At 50.4% G+C, this 16,505-nt stretch overlaps 5 protein-coding genes across 5 annotated transcripts; 3 read left to right on the forward strand and 2 right to left on the reverse strand.

Moving 5' to 3' along the window:
- Positions 1-2,987: 2,987 nt before the first annotated feature.
- PtrM4_115140 (uncharacterized protein) lies at positions 2,988-6,405 on the reverse strand (the record flags this gene model as incomplete). The annotated part of the gene is made up of 3 exons (XM_066108156.1): positions 2,988-3,101; positions 5,588-6,215; positions 6,263-6,405. The coding sequence occupies 3 exons, from the start codon at positions 6,403-6,405 to the stop codon at positions 2,988-2,990; spliced, it is 885 nt and encodes a 294-aa protein (XP_065961341.1).
- Positions 6,406-9,278: 2,873 nt separating this feature from the next.
- Positions 9,279-10,696, forward strand: PtrM4_115150 (BcsA, naringenin-chalcone synthase; the record flags this gene model as incomplete). Its single annotated transcript, XM_066108157.1, has 3 exons — positions 9,279-9,412; positions 9,470-10,113; positions 10,182-10,696. The coding sequence occupies 3 exons, from the start codon at positions 9,279-9,281 to the stop codon at positions 10,694-10,696; spliced, it is 1,293 nt and encodes a 430-aa protein (XP_065961342.1).
- A 663-nt stretch (positions 10,697-11,359) lies between these two features.
- Positions 11,360-12,346, forward strand: PtrM4_115160 (Mug, G:T-U mismatch-specific DNA glycosylase; the record flags this gene model as incomplete). The annotated part of the gene is made up of 1 exon (XM_001934900.2): positions 11,360-12,346. The coding sequence occupies one exon, from the start codon at positions 11,360-11,362 to the stop codon at positions 12,344-12,346; it is 987 nt and encodes a 328-aa protein (XP_001934935.2).
- Positions 12,347-13,892: 1,546 nt separating this feature from the next.
- PtrM4_115170 (uncharacterized protein) lies at positions 13,893-14,124 on the forward strand (the record flags this gene model as incomplete). Its single annotated transcript, XM_001934901.2, has 2 exons — positions 13,893-13,961; positions 14,047-14,124. 2 exons carry the CDS (start codon positions 13,893-13,895, stop codon positions 14,122-14,124), a joined length of 147 nt encoding a protein of 48 aa, XP_001934936.2.
- A 1,062-nt stretch (positions 14,125-15,186) lies between these two features.
- Positions 15,187-16,033, reverse strand: PtrM4_115180 (uncharacterized protein; the record flags this gene model as incomplete). Its single annotated transcript, XM_066108158.1, has 2 exons — positions 15,187-15,911; positions 15,961-16,033. 2 exons carry the CDS (start codon positions 16,031-16,033, stop codon positions 15,187-15,189), a joined length of 798 nt encoding a protein of 265 aa, XP_065961343.1.
- Positions 16,034-16,505: the final 472 nt, after the last annotated feature.

Below are 16,505 nucleotides of genomic sequence, written 5' to 3' on the forward strand. Positions count from 1 at the left end.
ATCATGCTCAAATCCGGCACAAGGGTCTTCGGCAAAAACGTGGTCCTCGACGTCTAACCATGGTCCACTTAAAGATACGCTACCGAGGTTCGTCTGACGCGTGCGGAAACTAGACAACGATTTTTTTCCAACATCTTGGCCTTGGCTGGTGTTGCTATACTGCGAGTTTTTGGGGGCTGGCGGTAGAGGCGCAAATAAACAGTGGAACCAAGACGAACCTAACAGGGTCTACGGGTGGAGTAGGCCAACATGGGCCAATCTTGGAGAAGGGCGGAGGACGCTTGTGCTCAATACGCTGCAACAAGCGCGCTCGGCACAGGATGCCTCTCCTCTTACTAGCCCGATGTTAACTCCACACTACGTCATGGGCTTTGGGGATGATGCTGGTAGCTGGGGGAGAGAGGCTTGTGTCGAGGGCTGAACGGTTGGCTCGCGTCCGGTTCCCAAGGTTGGAGCGGAAAGCCGATTTTTTCTTTCTTTCGCATACAGCGCCACACCGAGGCTCTGACGAAATATCAAAATGATGCAGGAACTCAGCGGTCGTGCAGATACCATCTCGGGCTACATGCCGCCGTCGATGAAATAGCGTCCTGAGTTGTCGCATGAGACACAGCAGTCTCCATCTCAACATGACAGGGTCTGACGTCATTTAGCCGGCGAGTTTGTGTTTGAGCTCCACATCCAAGATCATTGCCGGGCAAGATCTTCGGCCAAGATGCAGAGGTTGCAGAGCCGCATGTGCACGGTTGGTCAGTCCCTGCATGGATGAAGAAGCAAAGGCTTGCAACGGTGACGACTTGTTGTGATGAGCGGCTGCGCTACCCAACCCGTCGTGACAGAGGGTGCAGGGTGAATGTCGGGCAAGCATAGCGGTGACGACTACCGGCCGGGAGCAATATCACGTGCTATTCGGCAGCCTTCCCAGGTAGGAAGCCTCCCGAGGTCGTTTCCCCGCTCTATGCCAGCGTCACGGGTTTGAGTGTGCATGTGGTGTGTGTGTGTGTGTGTGTACGTCCAGGCCGGTAGCATGTGAGTAGGCAGATGTCTCGGCATCGTACCGCGCTCGGCACCGTTGGCATGCGCAACTACCTGAGTCGCTTTTTCGCCAATGCGGGACAAAATGCCAATGCAAGATGCCTAACAGCTGTCGGAGAGGATCGTGTGGATCAGTTTGCGGTTGAGCCTCTCGGGTCAGCGGTTCGCTGGCTTAGCGTGGGGAGGAGGCTGACATTATACGCTGATCCGGCTGGCCGAAAGAGGAAGGCCCGGCTGACGCGACTACCACCTCCAGTGTCAGAAAACCATACGCACACAAGAAGACGGAAAGACAGCAGTACCGCAACAAGAAATTCCCGAATTCAACCCTTTCCTCCATGAGATTTCCTTATCCGCTGACCCATTGTCCCCGCGACCCAACAAAATTTCGCTGATCTCCCCAGAACCCCATAAATCGGCAAGGAAATTGAGTCCCCGGGATACCACAGCTACGGAAAAGACGGCCCCCTCATCGTTTACTAAAACACGCCAAATATCCCAGAAATAAGGCAAACCCACTCTGACAGCCTAAACAGCCCATCTTTGCGTCTTGCGGCACACACTACACCGCAACCCTAGTTTGTCACAGGAACCGCCGTCCAAGTACCATTACATGACGGGGTCTCCGCTTTATGCAAGAGCCTCATTGATAATCACAGTCCCACTTTTCAAAAGCAGACACAACCACCTCGTTGGACGCGGGGTCTTTCCCAAATCCACCAATTGTTGTTGGTGCATGCACTACAGCTTCATCGCACCTCCACCGAGTCGCTTTCATGATGCCCGATTGAGGACCATCGTGAGACCATCACCAGAACCCTGGGACTGGGGAAAACGGTCGTGGTGATAGTCATAAACCGTTGTTCGCACATGTTTGCACATCACTCAGCGCTGCCGTCTCCGCTTGACACGGAAACTATTTCAGTCGCTGGAAGATCCGCCGCGATACACCTGCGGACACAATTGCAGTCGCCGTGCCACATAGGGACATTTGCCGCGCTTGAATCAATACCGATCCGTCCCATGTGCCCTCCTTAGTCATCCTTTCCCCATTGCCACCCTTCAGGAGCTTCTTCCCAAAGTCCGATAATCTCATTCGGATCACGGCAGAGGAGGCTCATATGTGGAGATCCCACAATCTCCAGTTTCCGCTACTTCCCAACAGTTAGTCGTGTGTCCCGCCATTTCACTTGCCAAGCTCCCGAGCCATATCTCGATTATGGTTGTTGTTAGTAGTAGCCGCTAACCGACAAGCCGAGAAGCGACCGGGCATTATTGGGCTTGCGTGTCTGCCAATTTCCTATCCCTACCTCAACCACTTCCATCCGTCTCGGTAAGAGATTCAGGCCCTTCTCTGCTGAATCAGTTAGTTGGCCGGGTTACCTGCAGTGTGAGTATGTTGATCACCGAAAATAAACGTTCGGGCGTACTTTTCATATTCCTTCGGGTTCAAGCAGAAATTCATCGCCCCGTTTTCGAAAGAAAGGCTTTCTGGTTCCATTCATTTCGATTTCATCAACTTCAATAGGCGTAACGATGCACAAGAAACGATTATGGCAACACGATGTTACGCGGATCTGTATGTTGCTCAAAGTGGCTACTAGGCTCTAACAACTCCTCGATAGCCTCGCAAGCTCTTCTCATTCGTTCCAACTTTGTCCTAGCTGCTGGAACAGCTCCTTCGTGATCACATCCAAATTCCAGAAACATGGACGAACGTCTTCGAAAACACGCCGAGTAACCGCACAAGCAATGGCGCCGTGGATGTACAGCCTACGCGTATACTTTTCGTCCGAAACAGCCCTTTCAACAATCGCGTCCGCTTACTTCCCCATCTCTCACGTCAGTATGTGCAGGAAATCATTGAGGGAGTACCATGAACTTCAGTCTTGGTTGAGGATATCGGCAAGAGAGGTATAGCTGACGCAGCGAGGTATGGCGATGCAATTGTCCTAATCGACAATATCTGTCTCATCGCTTTCATCGTTGACTAGGATGGTTTGAGAGTCGAAGTCAGGATGGCGGCGGATTACGAAGGCCTCCTTTTCAGCAACGTTCGTTGGATCCTTCTTAGGGTTAGCGATGACGAAGTATATCGACGGTCCTGTGCCGAACGACCACTACATCCAACATTTTGATTCCGGAAAACTGGGCATCTATCTTCTGACTTCCACACCCAGAAAATCTTGCTATTCTCAATTGTCTCACGAGGGCAGACCTAGCTTGGCGGCTGTCGATCGTCCTCTACATGACCATGCCCTCGACATCACAAGACAGCGGTAACAGAGTCATCACCAGAGATGAGCGCATTGGTGTATCCTACCAGTCCGCTATAGTCGATGCTAACAACAGTTCCTTCACCGTCTCTGGTGATATGCTGTTGACTGTTGACAGCCACATGACTCCTATCGCCAGGCTCGTTGAGGACTGCCAAGGCAAATCTCGAATGGGATTAGTAACTGTGGCCATTTTGTCAGACTCCTCGGACCAGATGCGATGTGAGACTTTCCCAGATAACCATTAAAAGACTATACATGGGGCTCTGGTCGGAGACTCAGTGTCGAACGAGATAACAATGATGCCTAATATGTGTAGGAACGGATGTACTTGTGTAGAGCCAGTCTATCGGTAATACCTTATAGTGGAAGATTTTTCTTTCTCCAAGATTCCATCAAGCCTCAGCTCCGATCTCTAGAATATGAGTGACAAAACGCTCAGTGTGAGAGTCGATTGTATTGCTCTAGAGGAGCGATACCCCTATAATGGAATGGCTTAGCCTAGTCCATATCTCTGCTGGAAACATGACTGTGGAATCATAAATGCTGTAAAATGATTCTCATCTCGAAGATACTCTGCGGGGTAAGAAGATTGTTAGGCGTATCGCGGTTTGGCAGTAGTTAACGAGGGTTACGGGTTAGTTACAAAACCTTAGGTCTTTCCGTAGATTTTCATATGTTATTGGATTCGTTGAGACAGTTAAGGTTGAGCTTTTATAGTTGTGGTGGGTACTTCGACTATGTACTCTATGATTATAGTCAAATGAGGTCGAAACGTTATATTAGAGCTTTGGTTAGAATATGAAATCGATGGTTTTCTAGCTTTGTACGCAAAGGATGGTTATAGTAGAAATAACACTGCAAAAGACATATTACATGTTCTTACATCTATATAGGTTAAGATCCCCTATTGAACTGAAATTTTACATATACTACCCTTTATTCGATAGTTAACAGTAAACAGTTGCTTCCAACACGAACAAAGACAGCTTAAAGCGTTTCTAGTTTTTCACTCGAATCTATTACCAAGGATTTCCAAATTCAGCAGATCTTCCAATAAGCCAGTACCACCCGGGTAGCCACGTCTATCTACTTCAACCTGTCTGAAAGGTCCTGGTTAGGTCGCCTACAGACTCTAACGACTATGGTTACCTTATTATATTATCAACAGCAATAGATATAAGCTAAGCTGGGGGGGGGGGGGGGGTTTGGATATATGTAGCTTTCTATTGCGTGATTCTGATTGCTAAAAACATGACATTGGTTAAGAAGGCTAAAACCCCTGTTTTCATCAAGACTACATCTGTAGGAGCAAATTGCAGAAAAGCTCAACGGGTGAAATTCTTTTGCTATCAGACGTAATGACCATGACGGTTTGGTCTCTAGATATCGGTGTACAGATATTGTGGAATTAGTCAAGAAGACCAGGTGCATGTTTGGTTAGGAACATTTCTGCAGTTCCTCTCAGCGTTCCTCACCGCAATAGCTCTCTGGGTTTTCCACATCCTATCAAGCCTTATGGAAGTGTAGAAGTAGAGTGTACTGTTCTATTTACGAGTCTTGAACAAGTCCTTCTCTTTATTGTGCACAGAATGTATATCGTAAATCGTAAGCAGGTGGCTTACTTTGTATGGAAGTACCGTAAATGTTGGCAATAAAACGTGAGAATTCGGAGGTATCGTCATACCCTCCAAAATATTAACTGTAAATATTGTGGGAAGTGACGGTCTGGTAGCTCCACAAAAGGGTATCGCGCAGAGGTCCTTGCGCGCACCCCTCTTCTCCAGGGCTTCGCATTCCGTTCACTCTTTCTTCCATCCTTCCTAACGGCAAACGACAGTGTGTGGCCGATATGTCTTTGGTTATGACTTTCCTTCTCCCACTCGAGAATCAATGACAAGTGTCAAGGAAAAAGATTTTGCGGCCCATCAGCCTGCTCATGTGGTGTTACCCAATCCGAGTACTCATCCGTGTCGCCTTCTACGTCGCGACAGCGTTCCGTCAGAGGTAGATATCGACCAAAGCCTCACGAGGTCGCCTGCGACACATATTGTGACGAACACCTAGCGCCCAAATCTGAAGCAGTGTTCAAACCCCCAAAGCCGGTCCTCTGCCATGGCTCCCCGATAACGCACCCACCCATTTTTGTTTGTGAAGGCGACAAACTTCATCCGGAACAACTTGCGCCGCCAGCTTTCGTCAGACTCCAATATCTTGCAGCACTAGGTTCCCATGGTCTGTATTATATGCAGTCCTTGCTCCCTCAAGGTCTCTACCACACTCCGTAATTTGAGCGTAAATTGGGCAGCCTCGCTTGAGAAATGCTTGTACTCTGCATCGCTCAATGAGTCTTGGGCTTCATCGAGCTCGATAAGGATGTCAGTGCGGGTCGTACGGATTGCAGCAAGTGCCTCGACCGCTTTACAACATTGCTCCTCTTCGGAACGTCGCTGGGCTGGCAAGAGGAATGCAAAGTCAAGAGGCCGGATCTGTATCTGCAAACGCCTGATGTAATGGGCTGGGATTATGCCCAATCCAAACACGTCGGTCCGAAGAAAAGGTCCGAGCAGACATAACTCATGGTGAGCGAATTTGAACGTACGCGTCCAATAGTAGCTCTCGAGCATTTCTCGAGCAACATCTCCGCCCAGAGCTTCCCTTTTCAGACAGGCAGTCAAGGGGTCCTCGACCCATTGATATGAGTGTTGTCCACAAGGCTCTCGGATGAGGTAGGCGAAGCGGTGAGTATCGTCTACTGCAGTCCGTCGCACTATGACATCGTTGTCGTAAGATCCCTCCACACAGAATGTGTATATACGGTTGCGAAGCTCGCGGGGTAGACGTGAGTAGATGTCGAAAGCGACGTCATTTGTTTTGGGTGGTACAGTATGTGTGTTGTCGCTTCTGGCACGTCAGCATAGTTCAGGGGGTTGGAAGATGCTTCTGCTCACTGATATGTAGGTCGCTCTGGTACCAAATTATCGTTTTGAATAACCGTCTGTCGTCGCATTTTCTTTGTTGGATGCAGTGCGTTACCATTTTCGTACATGTTAGTCTTTCTTCGCTGCTTGGTTGATAGCGTAGCCGCAGCCATTGTCACGATGCTTGCATTAGGCGTCGCATTCTCATCATATATACAGCACCGTCAAAAAAACGGTGTCCCAAGCCAAAACAATATGCACTCGTCGATGTAAGACTTACATGTTACCACGTGCGTGCTAACCTGCAAAGATGCGTTTCCGCGAGCTTGTTCGGGACCTATCCTAGGCTAGTTCAGCCGCCACGATGAAGTAGTCCGAATTAGGCAAGCATTGCGTGAGGCACGGTCTACCCTTGGCAGCCCTGCAGGAACCAGATACGCGTATTATTCATGCCTACTCTTCGCCTCGCAACATAAGGCCGGTATTAACACCGCAAATGCCATAATCAGACTCACAGTAGTGAGACCTAATTAGTAAACAGTGCCGACCCTCCGACCGCATGTCTGCTTCACGTTCGAATGGACGGGCGTTACGCCCGCGAGCTCACGGTCCCAATCAGAAGGGCCGCCTCAATTACGTGTACAACTCTTATGACAACTTGACTGCACAGCCTCGCCGAAACGCCGATGTAATCAGAGCGTTGAGCCAGAAGCTGCTGACCCGGGGCGCCCCTCCCGCCCACTCTCATTACGTGCATGAGAAGTGTTCTGCATGTGATCAGTAATTCCTTTTGGGGCCTGAAAGTCTTACAGGAATATGCCGCAGTTGTATTTGATATCCTGACCCAACGTGGTTGAGTCCGCCTGCCCCCACTACGGACCGTACCGTGGCTCTGCAAACCCCTGCATCGTACAACACGCACAACCATCATCGAACAACATGACAGAAGCGCAGAACCGAGTTTGATTGTCCATTCATTGAATATGACAACCAGTGTTCGGCGAGTTCTGGCGTCGTCTGACGTCTGACGCTAATCTCATCTGACACACTTTGGCTGTGCCGCACGCAGCTAGAGACGCCATGTGCATCCTTCGTGGCGAAGATTCATGTCTTAGAGCCGCTGTCGCATACGATTGCAAAGATCGAGATGAGAGCTGGCATAATCTAGCATTCTTCGATACTGACAGCATCAATTGGAAATCGCCCAGACTTGCCCACTCGGCCCGCGATGACCTTCCTTCGTGATCAACCATACCAAATCCAATAGAGCAGTCACAATACGCCATTTCAAAGTCCAATCATGAACGTTCGTCTTCATCAAATGCCCAACAATTCTACATCTTGTCTAGTCCCGTATGCGCATCGTCCTGGCGTCCCGTCCCACCCACGCACGGGATTTCGGGATCTAAGACTTCCACGTTATCACGTTTGCGTTTCTGCTTTTGCACGGAAGAATTCCACAGTAAAAGATAGGAGTTTGGGCGTATATTGCGCTCACGAGTGAAATCTGTCTGTGAAACCAGCCCACTGCAGGGGGTATGGCAATGCGGTATAGATGATGTAGTACGTGTGTTCATGTCTCAACGTCACAATGCTCACCGGTTTCCTAAAGTGGTCGAGATCAAGTTGTACTTTCCTCCATGATTCCAACATGTGCACCTACCCTAAATGGAACGTGAAAACCTCGGCATTGGTCCGCGAGACACTTCCATTGTTACTTTCGGCTGTCTCCGCCCCCACCAGCTGATTTCGGTGGCGTCCACTTGGGACTTTTGGTCTTTTAGTTTGTAGGGCCTAAGAGCATCTGCTACCAGTCCAAGAGAAATGTTCGCCTTCTCCAGCAAGCCATTGGAAGGCAGCTACGCGAGGACACTAGCACGAAGAGCAAACAGGTTGGAGTGCACTCCCTGACGAAGTGCGCCCTTCTGCTGTTGGAGGGGAACTTCATGAGGTGTTTGTGAGCACATTTTATGAACATTGAAAACATTGACCTGTGGACAGATCACACCTAGAGTTGACGGAACGCCCACGACATCAGAAGTCGCCCCAGCTGGCTGTTGAGGTAGACTGTCATGGCTTTACGGCGTTCAAGGCCTACAAGTCTAAGTACGTTTTTGCCATCCCGTGCATCAACTTCTTGTGAGGCCATATTAGGACGCTCCGAGACATGGCTAGTTGCTTAGCGCTTCAATCACAGCTGAACCAAGGCCCTTACGTCCATTCGTTCTCGGTGTTGTCCTAGTTCCAGGCCCTGACTGTAAGTTGAGGAGCAAATTCTGCGGAATACCAAGTCCTCATGCCGCTGATACCAAGTCCTCATGCCGCTGTATCTGGCGAGCTAGTGCGCTAGTGAGCAAGTATTTCCTATGCAGTCGTCATTCGCAGGGGCGCATGCCATATCAGATTGATGAACACTGCAGCCATCAATAGATGGCAAGGGGCTAGGCGAAAGAACACGAGGTGGCTTCACTCTGATATGGCATACCAAGTCCTCGTGCCGGTGGGTGTTGGGTCTTAGCCAGGGACAGGCTACTTGCCTCTGCACTTCTCTCGTCAGTGGCGCAATACACGGCGGGAGTCTCTACGTCAAGAAAAAGATTATAAGCATGCCTTTTGAGCATTGTGTTGTTTCTCGGCATCTAGCGGCCAGACATTGTTAACGTCGGGAAAGATTGTGTAAAGGGCTACATTTTCCTCTTATTTCACTTGGTTCGGAAAAACCCGGGCAAACAGGCTACTGTCGCCAACTCTTTCACTCAGTTCAGCAATCTTCTGCACGTGGTACATTGTCTACCTCGCCACGCTTTACTTCAGCGACCCCTAAGATTCCCTGGTCACCTCCGCAACCACTACGGCTGCAACTCAACCCGCATCTGCAGCCAAACACCTCTACACCTCTACAACGCGACCCCTAAAATTCCCTCGTCAACTCCGCAACCACTACAGCTGCGAATCAACTCACAATTGCAACCAAATACCTCTACACCCTTTTATCACTACTTCTCGAGTCTCTGATACATCCCCTTTGACCGTTTGGCAAACTGTCATGGTACACAACGGCAAACCCGAGGGGGTCTATATCACTGGACTAGCCCACGAATACCCCCAGTTCTCAGTCAAGCAGGATCAGTTCCAGGGGCTACTCGAGAAGCTATATCCGGGACACAGCAATGTAAAAGGGTAAGAATTTCTCCCCCCAGCTAGCCCCCCTATATCTGAATGCTAACACATCCCCAGTCTACAGAAGCTTGTCGCTTTGAACAACAAAACAAACATCCTCTCCCGACCGACCGTTCATGACTACACGCAATGGACCAAAGAAGATACTGAGCCACCGACGATCGACTCAATCTCTCGCGTCTTCCGCGCTGTCAGCGGAGACATCGCAACGTCCGCATGCAACAAAGCTATCAAAGAAGCTGGCCTTGCACCAAACGATATCACACACGTCGTGGCAGTAACATGCACAGATCAAGGCAACCCTGGCTATGACCTGTTTGTGTGTCAGAAACTCGGTCTACGTCCGGAAGTACAACGCGTCTTACTCCAGGGGGTGGGTTGTGCTGGCGGTCTCTCTGCACTGCGTACAGCTGCCGGCATAGTAGCCGCATCATCGCAGAAGCATCGACCAGCTCGCGTTCTAGTAATGACTTGTGAGCTGTGTAGCCTTTTCCTTCGGGCTGAGCTACAGGCTGCCATTCGAGACGGCGACAGCTTGCATGTAGCTCCGGCGTTGTTCTCAGATGCTGCGGCAGCCTTGGTGGTCTGTAACGGGGATGCGCTTGGGGAAGCCCAGAAACCGATCTTCGAGCTTGAGGAGTATGGAAGCATGGCAGTGCCAGGCACGTCGGGCTACATGTCATATGACATCGAGAAGAATGGTAAGTGTCAATCCCCCTCATTTTGTATTGGAGAAATACACGTAGAAGCATTGCTAACAACTAAATAGGCATGATAGCTAGAATCACCAAAGATGTTCCGAAAGCCGCCGTCAGCGCTATCATCCCCATGTTCAAGCAACTTCAGAGCGCATCGAGCAGTTCGCATGGTCATGGATTTCCGGCCCACTACTCCCCGCTATCCACCTTCGACTGGGCGATTCATCCTGGTGGCGCCGCAATTCTAGAGGGTGCAAAGCAAGCCCTTCAACTTACCGATGACCATATCAAAGCCTCACTCGACGTATATAGGAATTACGGCAACTCATCAAGCTCAACGGTGCTCATAGTCTTGGACAAGCTCCGAAATATGGGCAAGGGCAGGGATAAGGTGGTAGCGACCAGCTTTGGTCCTGGCCTTAGTATCGAGATGTGCATCCTGAAGCGGTCTAGGCATTCACTAGGATCAGTGTTCACTATGGTACAGCGGCATAGCAAGATCTGCGCGGTGTGGCTGTCCTTGATTTCAAAGCTCTCTAGGGGAGTGTCGCGAAGGGAACCTGCAGTCAAGAAGATGGACGAGTAGATCTTGGCTACACAGTGTTGATACGGTATGGTGGACTCAGGGGCTGTGTGTTGACAATGCTTTGTAAGTTAGGCGTTCATGGTCATCAACCGCCCGATGGATTGGATTACATCAACTATGACATGTATGATTGGACGCACCGTTTAGCATGAGCTAATCCCTCATGCAACGTGCATTTCTCCAAGAGTTTCGATTTTGGGTGACATCTTGAATATGCATAAATCATGTGAAAAATGATTCGCCTCTGCTCACATAACAACGCAGCTAACAACTGCAGCAATTGGCTGAAGTTCTATTGAACATGGGATGACAGACAGGAAGGTTGTACGAAACAATGTCTAGATCTTGGATGGTCTATACAAGTTTCTGTCGTTGATAAATACATTGTCATTCGGTAATTCCGATTGGCGTAAGTGGCCCCGTGCTATCCACGTTTTGTTTAGCCATGCGCGTGACATTATGTGTTTCTGGACATGGAGTTGGATGGTAGGCTTCGTGGTACTGTAGTTCAATGGTGCGAGCCAAGGAATGACGTCAATGCGTCCGCATCTGTCGGAATGGACAGTGCTTCAAACGCGTGATTTCTTCGGCTCCAAGCGGCCATTGAGCTAACTCCGTACTCCTCCTCAGCTGTACGTAGATTTACTGCATGAATACGATGCAATGCCACGAAAAGGCCCAACAAAATACGATCCAGAGGAAGGCACGATGAAGCGCGTTCCGAGCAATGACGATGTTTCCGAACCCGACCAGATGCCAGCGACACCTCCATCGACATCTTTCCGAGCTCAATTGACCAAGTACAAGTATACGCAGACCGCGGATACCGCAAATCATCAACTAGCACCGGCATCGCCCATGCCAGTGACAAAGCGCACAAGGGCGACCGTGACAGCAGCGGTCGGAGGTGTTAGCGAACCTTCTCCACCGCCGAAGAAGAAGCGGAAGCCTAGCAAATATGCCGGCCCAGCGAAATATGCCCATCTTTCGCCGCTTGTCGACATACTCGAACCCAATTTGATATGTGTCTTTGTCGGTACAAATCCAGGCGTCCAGACCGCCATCGCGGGACACGCTTACGCGCACCCATCGAACCACTTTTGGAAGCTGCTTCACTCATCAGGGTTGACAAATCGCCGGCTAAAACCAGAGGAGGACCGAAGTCTCCCAGCCCAATTCTGTATGGGCAACACAAACATTGTCGATCGGCCCTCCAAAGATGCTGCTGAGCTGTCGAAAGAGGAAACAGCGGCAGGTACGGCAAGCCTAGAAGCCAAATTTCGCAAATTCAAACCAGAAGCTGTGTGTATAGTAGGCAAGGGTATATGGGAAGCCATATGGCGTTACCGTCACGGCAAGAACCCCAGCAAGAAAGATTTCAAGTATGGATGGCAGGACGAGAAGCATAATATGGGCAAGACTCCGGATGACGCCGGAGAGGAGCTAGATGGAAACGGCAACGTCTGGAAGGGGTCCAGGGTGTTCGTAACTACAAGTACGAGCGGTCTAGCCGCAAGTCTGAAGCCAGCGGAAAAGGAGGCAATCTGGAAGCCTTTTGGCGAGTGGGTGCAGAAGAGAAGGGCTGAACGAGGCTTTATACCTCGGCCAGAAGAGGCGCAGGAAGTTATCGACAAGACAGGGGAAACGTAAGCGCGAGTAAGTCGCCGTTTCGCGACCGGGTTATAACAAAACAATGAATAGATAGACAGCGAATGAAGTAGCCTTGCTAAAGATATCTCTCATTACAGCGAGTAACGAGTCACACGCGCCATAGCTAAGTACACATCTAGATGCGTCATTTGTACGTGCAGCTCGAGGATTTCGGCGTTTCGTAAAAATCACGCATCAACTGCGCCTCAGGAGTAAACTAGAAAGAGAATACGACACCGATGTGTCGGTGAGATTCAGATGAACCCTTTGGCATTGTCCCTTCAATCTTGCACCTCATCACCGGCCTCGGTTTTCGGAACCCTGGATTATCCACTGTGTTCCCAGCAGTTGGCGCAGGACGCATCCGAGCTTTCTCAGCACCATCGTTCTTGCACCGCCACCAGGTGGTACGATTTGCTGGGGGGGACTTTAGTTTTCCCTGCCGATAATGCAACTTGTTGGCAAGGAAGCCCACGCATACAGTGTCACTGAAAGGTTACTTTTGGTATGGCATCAACACGTCACAGACGTCAGTTGTGGGAGTTGGGTCTCCACGCTGATCGACATCTTACGACTTCAGCCACACTCCGTGGTTCCGTGTATTATTGCCTGCTATGGGGGTAGCGCCACAGCTAGGCCGCATTCGACACTAGTGGTCGGAACGAACGGCATTGCTGCATGTCCGAAGAACACCTCACCTGGCGGCATGCAGCAACGAGCAGCACTCTGCCCCTTGGCAAAAGTATCAGATGGAAAGAAGGATCTTGGAATACGAAAGCAGAGTTTTGCAGAACCGACTTTATAATTACAGTTAACAAACATTCAACATCATGAAGCCTGCGAACATGTCCGTTCATCTTTCGAAACGCTCGAAATCTCGCTGTCATACGACTTACCCGCAAAACAACGGTATACGCGTATGACAAGGCTTGTGCACAACCCCCGGAACCGCAGTGACAGAAGTGTGTTGAAACCCCACTCCCGCCAAGTCAAAGCAGACAGCAGCCAAGGCAAGGGTGGGCTTCATCAGCCATACGTGTGGCGCTCAGAGAGTAGGTAGGAAACACTTGCAAGCGATCTTCTCACATTCGCACTCGGAGCGTGACCGCCTCAAGCCGGTGATTGACATGTTCCAAAAGCTTGGTTCGTGCTGAGCTTACGTGCCCCTTTGCACACACACACACGCGCTTCTCTACCTAGTACCACACAGCCTACCAGCCAGCAGCAACATCCGCCGTTCCCGTATTCCCGAAGTGAGAGCGCGAGCGCGACGCGCGCAAGCATCCCAGAAAAACATAATCACGCCCCGGCTGTTGCGGGTTCTCTTTTCAATCTTAAAACACGGGGGAGCCCGCCCCGTTTTCGCTGTGCCACATCTTCCACACATATCTTCGCCTCACACACTTGCCACACATTATTCAAAGCCACCTCTTCTTCTCCACTTCACATCTTGCTCTTGCCTTTGCCACACCCACATCTACACTAGACGCGACTCACCAGCCACGTCTCTATTCCAACGTCAACGCTTCGCATACAAGACGCCAGTATGAGCTACCCTCAGCCGCAACAATATGGTCCTCCCCAGGGTGGACAGTACCCGCCGCCTCAGCAAGGAGTATGTTCCCATCGTTCCTGCACTTTTTTAAAGTACAGAAAAAAACATGAATTGAATGTGTGGCTAACGGTTGGTGTTCGTGCAGATGTACTACCAACAAGGTCCTCCTCCGCCGCCACCACAAGAAGAGAAGAAGAGCAGAGGTTGTTTGACTGCCTGGTAAGCCTTTTCCCCACCCTTTCTCCCACCCTCATGAGTGAGCGCATAGCTAATTCGACTTCAATAGTCTTGCGACATTGTGCTGCTGCTGGCTTTGCGGCGAGACGTGTGAATGCTGCTTGGATTGTCTGGAGTGTTGCGATTGCTGTTAGGCGTGTTGAACAACAAGTGAGGGCTGTGCGACGGTTTTGTTCGCTGTATTCTACATACTGGATGACACGTATATTCATGCAAGTGTTGGATTGGGGGGTGTTGAAATACCAAGGAAGGAGGGACGGAGGCTTTTACATCATTGGGGTGATGAGTATGCTTGGAGTCTGATGGTGATATTGTTTAGTTTATACACCAGATGCGTTTGCTTTGATTTCTATGTCTGCATGAATAGATTGTTGGATATTTGGATATTTTTTGAATGCGCTTGTTGTTCATTTGTTATGTGATGCTGTCTCCACTCATTGGGAGTGAATGAAGGCTGATGCGCGGTTGATTGTTAGGTGGGGATCAATGAAATGGAACCCATGGAACCCATGAGTAAATCTTAGTTTAGAATTGAGTTAGGTGGGGTAGTCCAAGGGCTGAGGGCGCAAGACATAAAGGGCAAACTTAAACCACAATACATTAGCAATGATTGGAATATTGGAATATTGAATTCGTCTTATCATTCTACCAGTCAACAGTCGAAGCGACCAGTAACAAAAACCCGTACAAGGAGAAGGCAATCTGCAGAGCGCATCGCCGAAACCACAGGTAGAAATACTCAGTCCTCATATTCTTCCTCGAGAGCCTCTTGGTACTCTTCTTGTGCCTCGATGAGCTCCTGGCGCTTCTCCTCCAGCGACTCACGGTCACTACTGGATATAGAGCTGCCATCCTCGTCGTGAGTGGGAACTGGGGGCGGCTCTTCAAACGCTGGGTGGTTATCGTACGGATTGTCTGATGGAGGGGGAGCGCCATAGGGGTCGGCGTCGTATGCAGCGGCGGCTGGGGCGGCGGCTACGGGGGCTGCGGCTGCTGCGGGCGGAGGAGCGTGCTTTTCGTCGTCGCTGCTGTCATCGGCTGGGGATTGTTAGCGGAAAACTCGATACTTTATTTGAGCCATTCTGCTACATGAGCGATGGCAACAGGAGCAGAACATACCAAGTTGGTGGCCGATAAAGGCACCAGCTGCGATACCACCTATACCAGCAGCTGCCATCATACCAGTAGAGTAGCCCTTCTTCTTCTCGGCTTCATTTGTCGCTTTTCCAGTAGCTGTGTAGTCATGCCCTTGGTGACCTCCAGTGTCTCCAAACAAAGCACGTTCATCATGGCCTGCAGGTGCCATATAAGGTGCACCGACTGCTGGAGGAGCATAAGGACCTGGGGGCAAGTTTGAGGGTGGGTCCCATTGTGTACGCCCTGTGGCTTGCTCAATGTAGAACCATCGCTGGCTATTTTGATCCCATTGCTGCGTCCATCCTGGTGGCATTGGTGGCGGTGCTCCGTATGGAGCTGGCGGGCCAACTGGTGTGGGCGCTTGGCCATATGGCTGCTGTTGAGGATAGCCTTGAGGTGGATAACCCTGACCTTGCGGTGGGTAACCTTGACCCTGAGGTGGGAACCCGTATCCTCCTTGCGGCGCATCTTGTGGTGGGTAGCTTTGGCCTGGAGGTGGCTGTTGGCCTTGAGGCGGGCCACCCGGAGCACCTCCGTAGTAGCCATCGGAAAGTCCGCGGTCACCAGGAGCGGCACCGCCTGGGGCACCACCATATGGTTGTTGGGGAGCGGCTTGAGGCGCACTTGCTTGAGTATCTTAGGGGGTTACTTTGGAACGCCAGATCAAATTCCATGCCATGCTTACCAGCGGGCTTCTCAGTGGGCTTCTTATCATCGTCATCTAGCAACTCCTTCATCTTTTTCTTGAGGAAATCCATGGTTCCGAGTTATTGCTCAGCAAAAGTTGAATTAACAGTGGTAGAGCACAATGAATTGAGGAAAGAAAGGACGATAATGTGAGGAGAGTGTTCAACAAGACGCTGTTATGAGCGGGTGCAGAGGGGTTTTTAAGGGACCTTGGGACGAAGTGGGCAACACCCACTGCCTGCGGGGCATCTCATCGCACTTTCGGGGACGCATCGCTCCAGGTCCATTCAATCAGCTTGATCAGGCCGTACAACCTTGGCAAAATGCAAAGGGAAGAAAGTCTGCATCGCGTAGGAGCGTGATGAATCTTGGCCTCTCCACTAGGAAGCGGGTTGAAAAAGTGGGGTGATGGAGCGGCCTGTCACTCTTTACGGATAATCGGGAGTCTATCACTTGTGGCTGTCAGGTTGATGACACTTGGCGTGAGATGTACAATGATATGATATTGTCGCCATGGGGGTTCAATATGTGCTGAGAGTCTTT

Source organism: Pyrenophora tritici-repentis, chromosome 6 (genome assembly GCF_003171515.1).
Source record: "Pyrenophora tritici-repentis strain M4 chromosome 6, whole genome shotgun sequence".
Classification (NCBI taxonomy): domain Eukaryota; kingdom Fungi; phylum Ascomycota; class Dothideomycetes; order Pleosporales; family Pleosporaceae; genus Pyrenophora; species Pyrenophora tritici-repentis.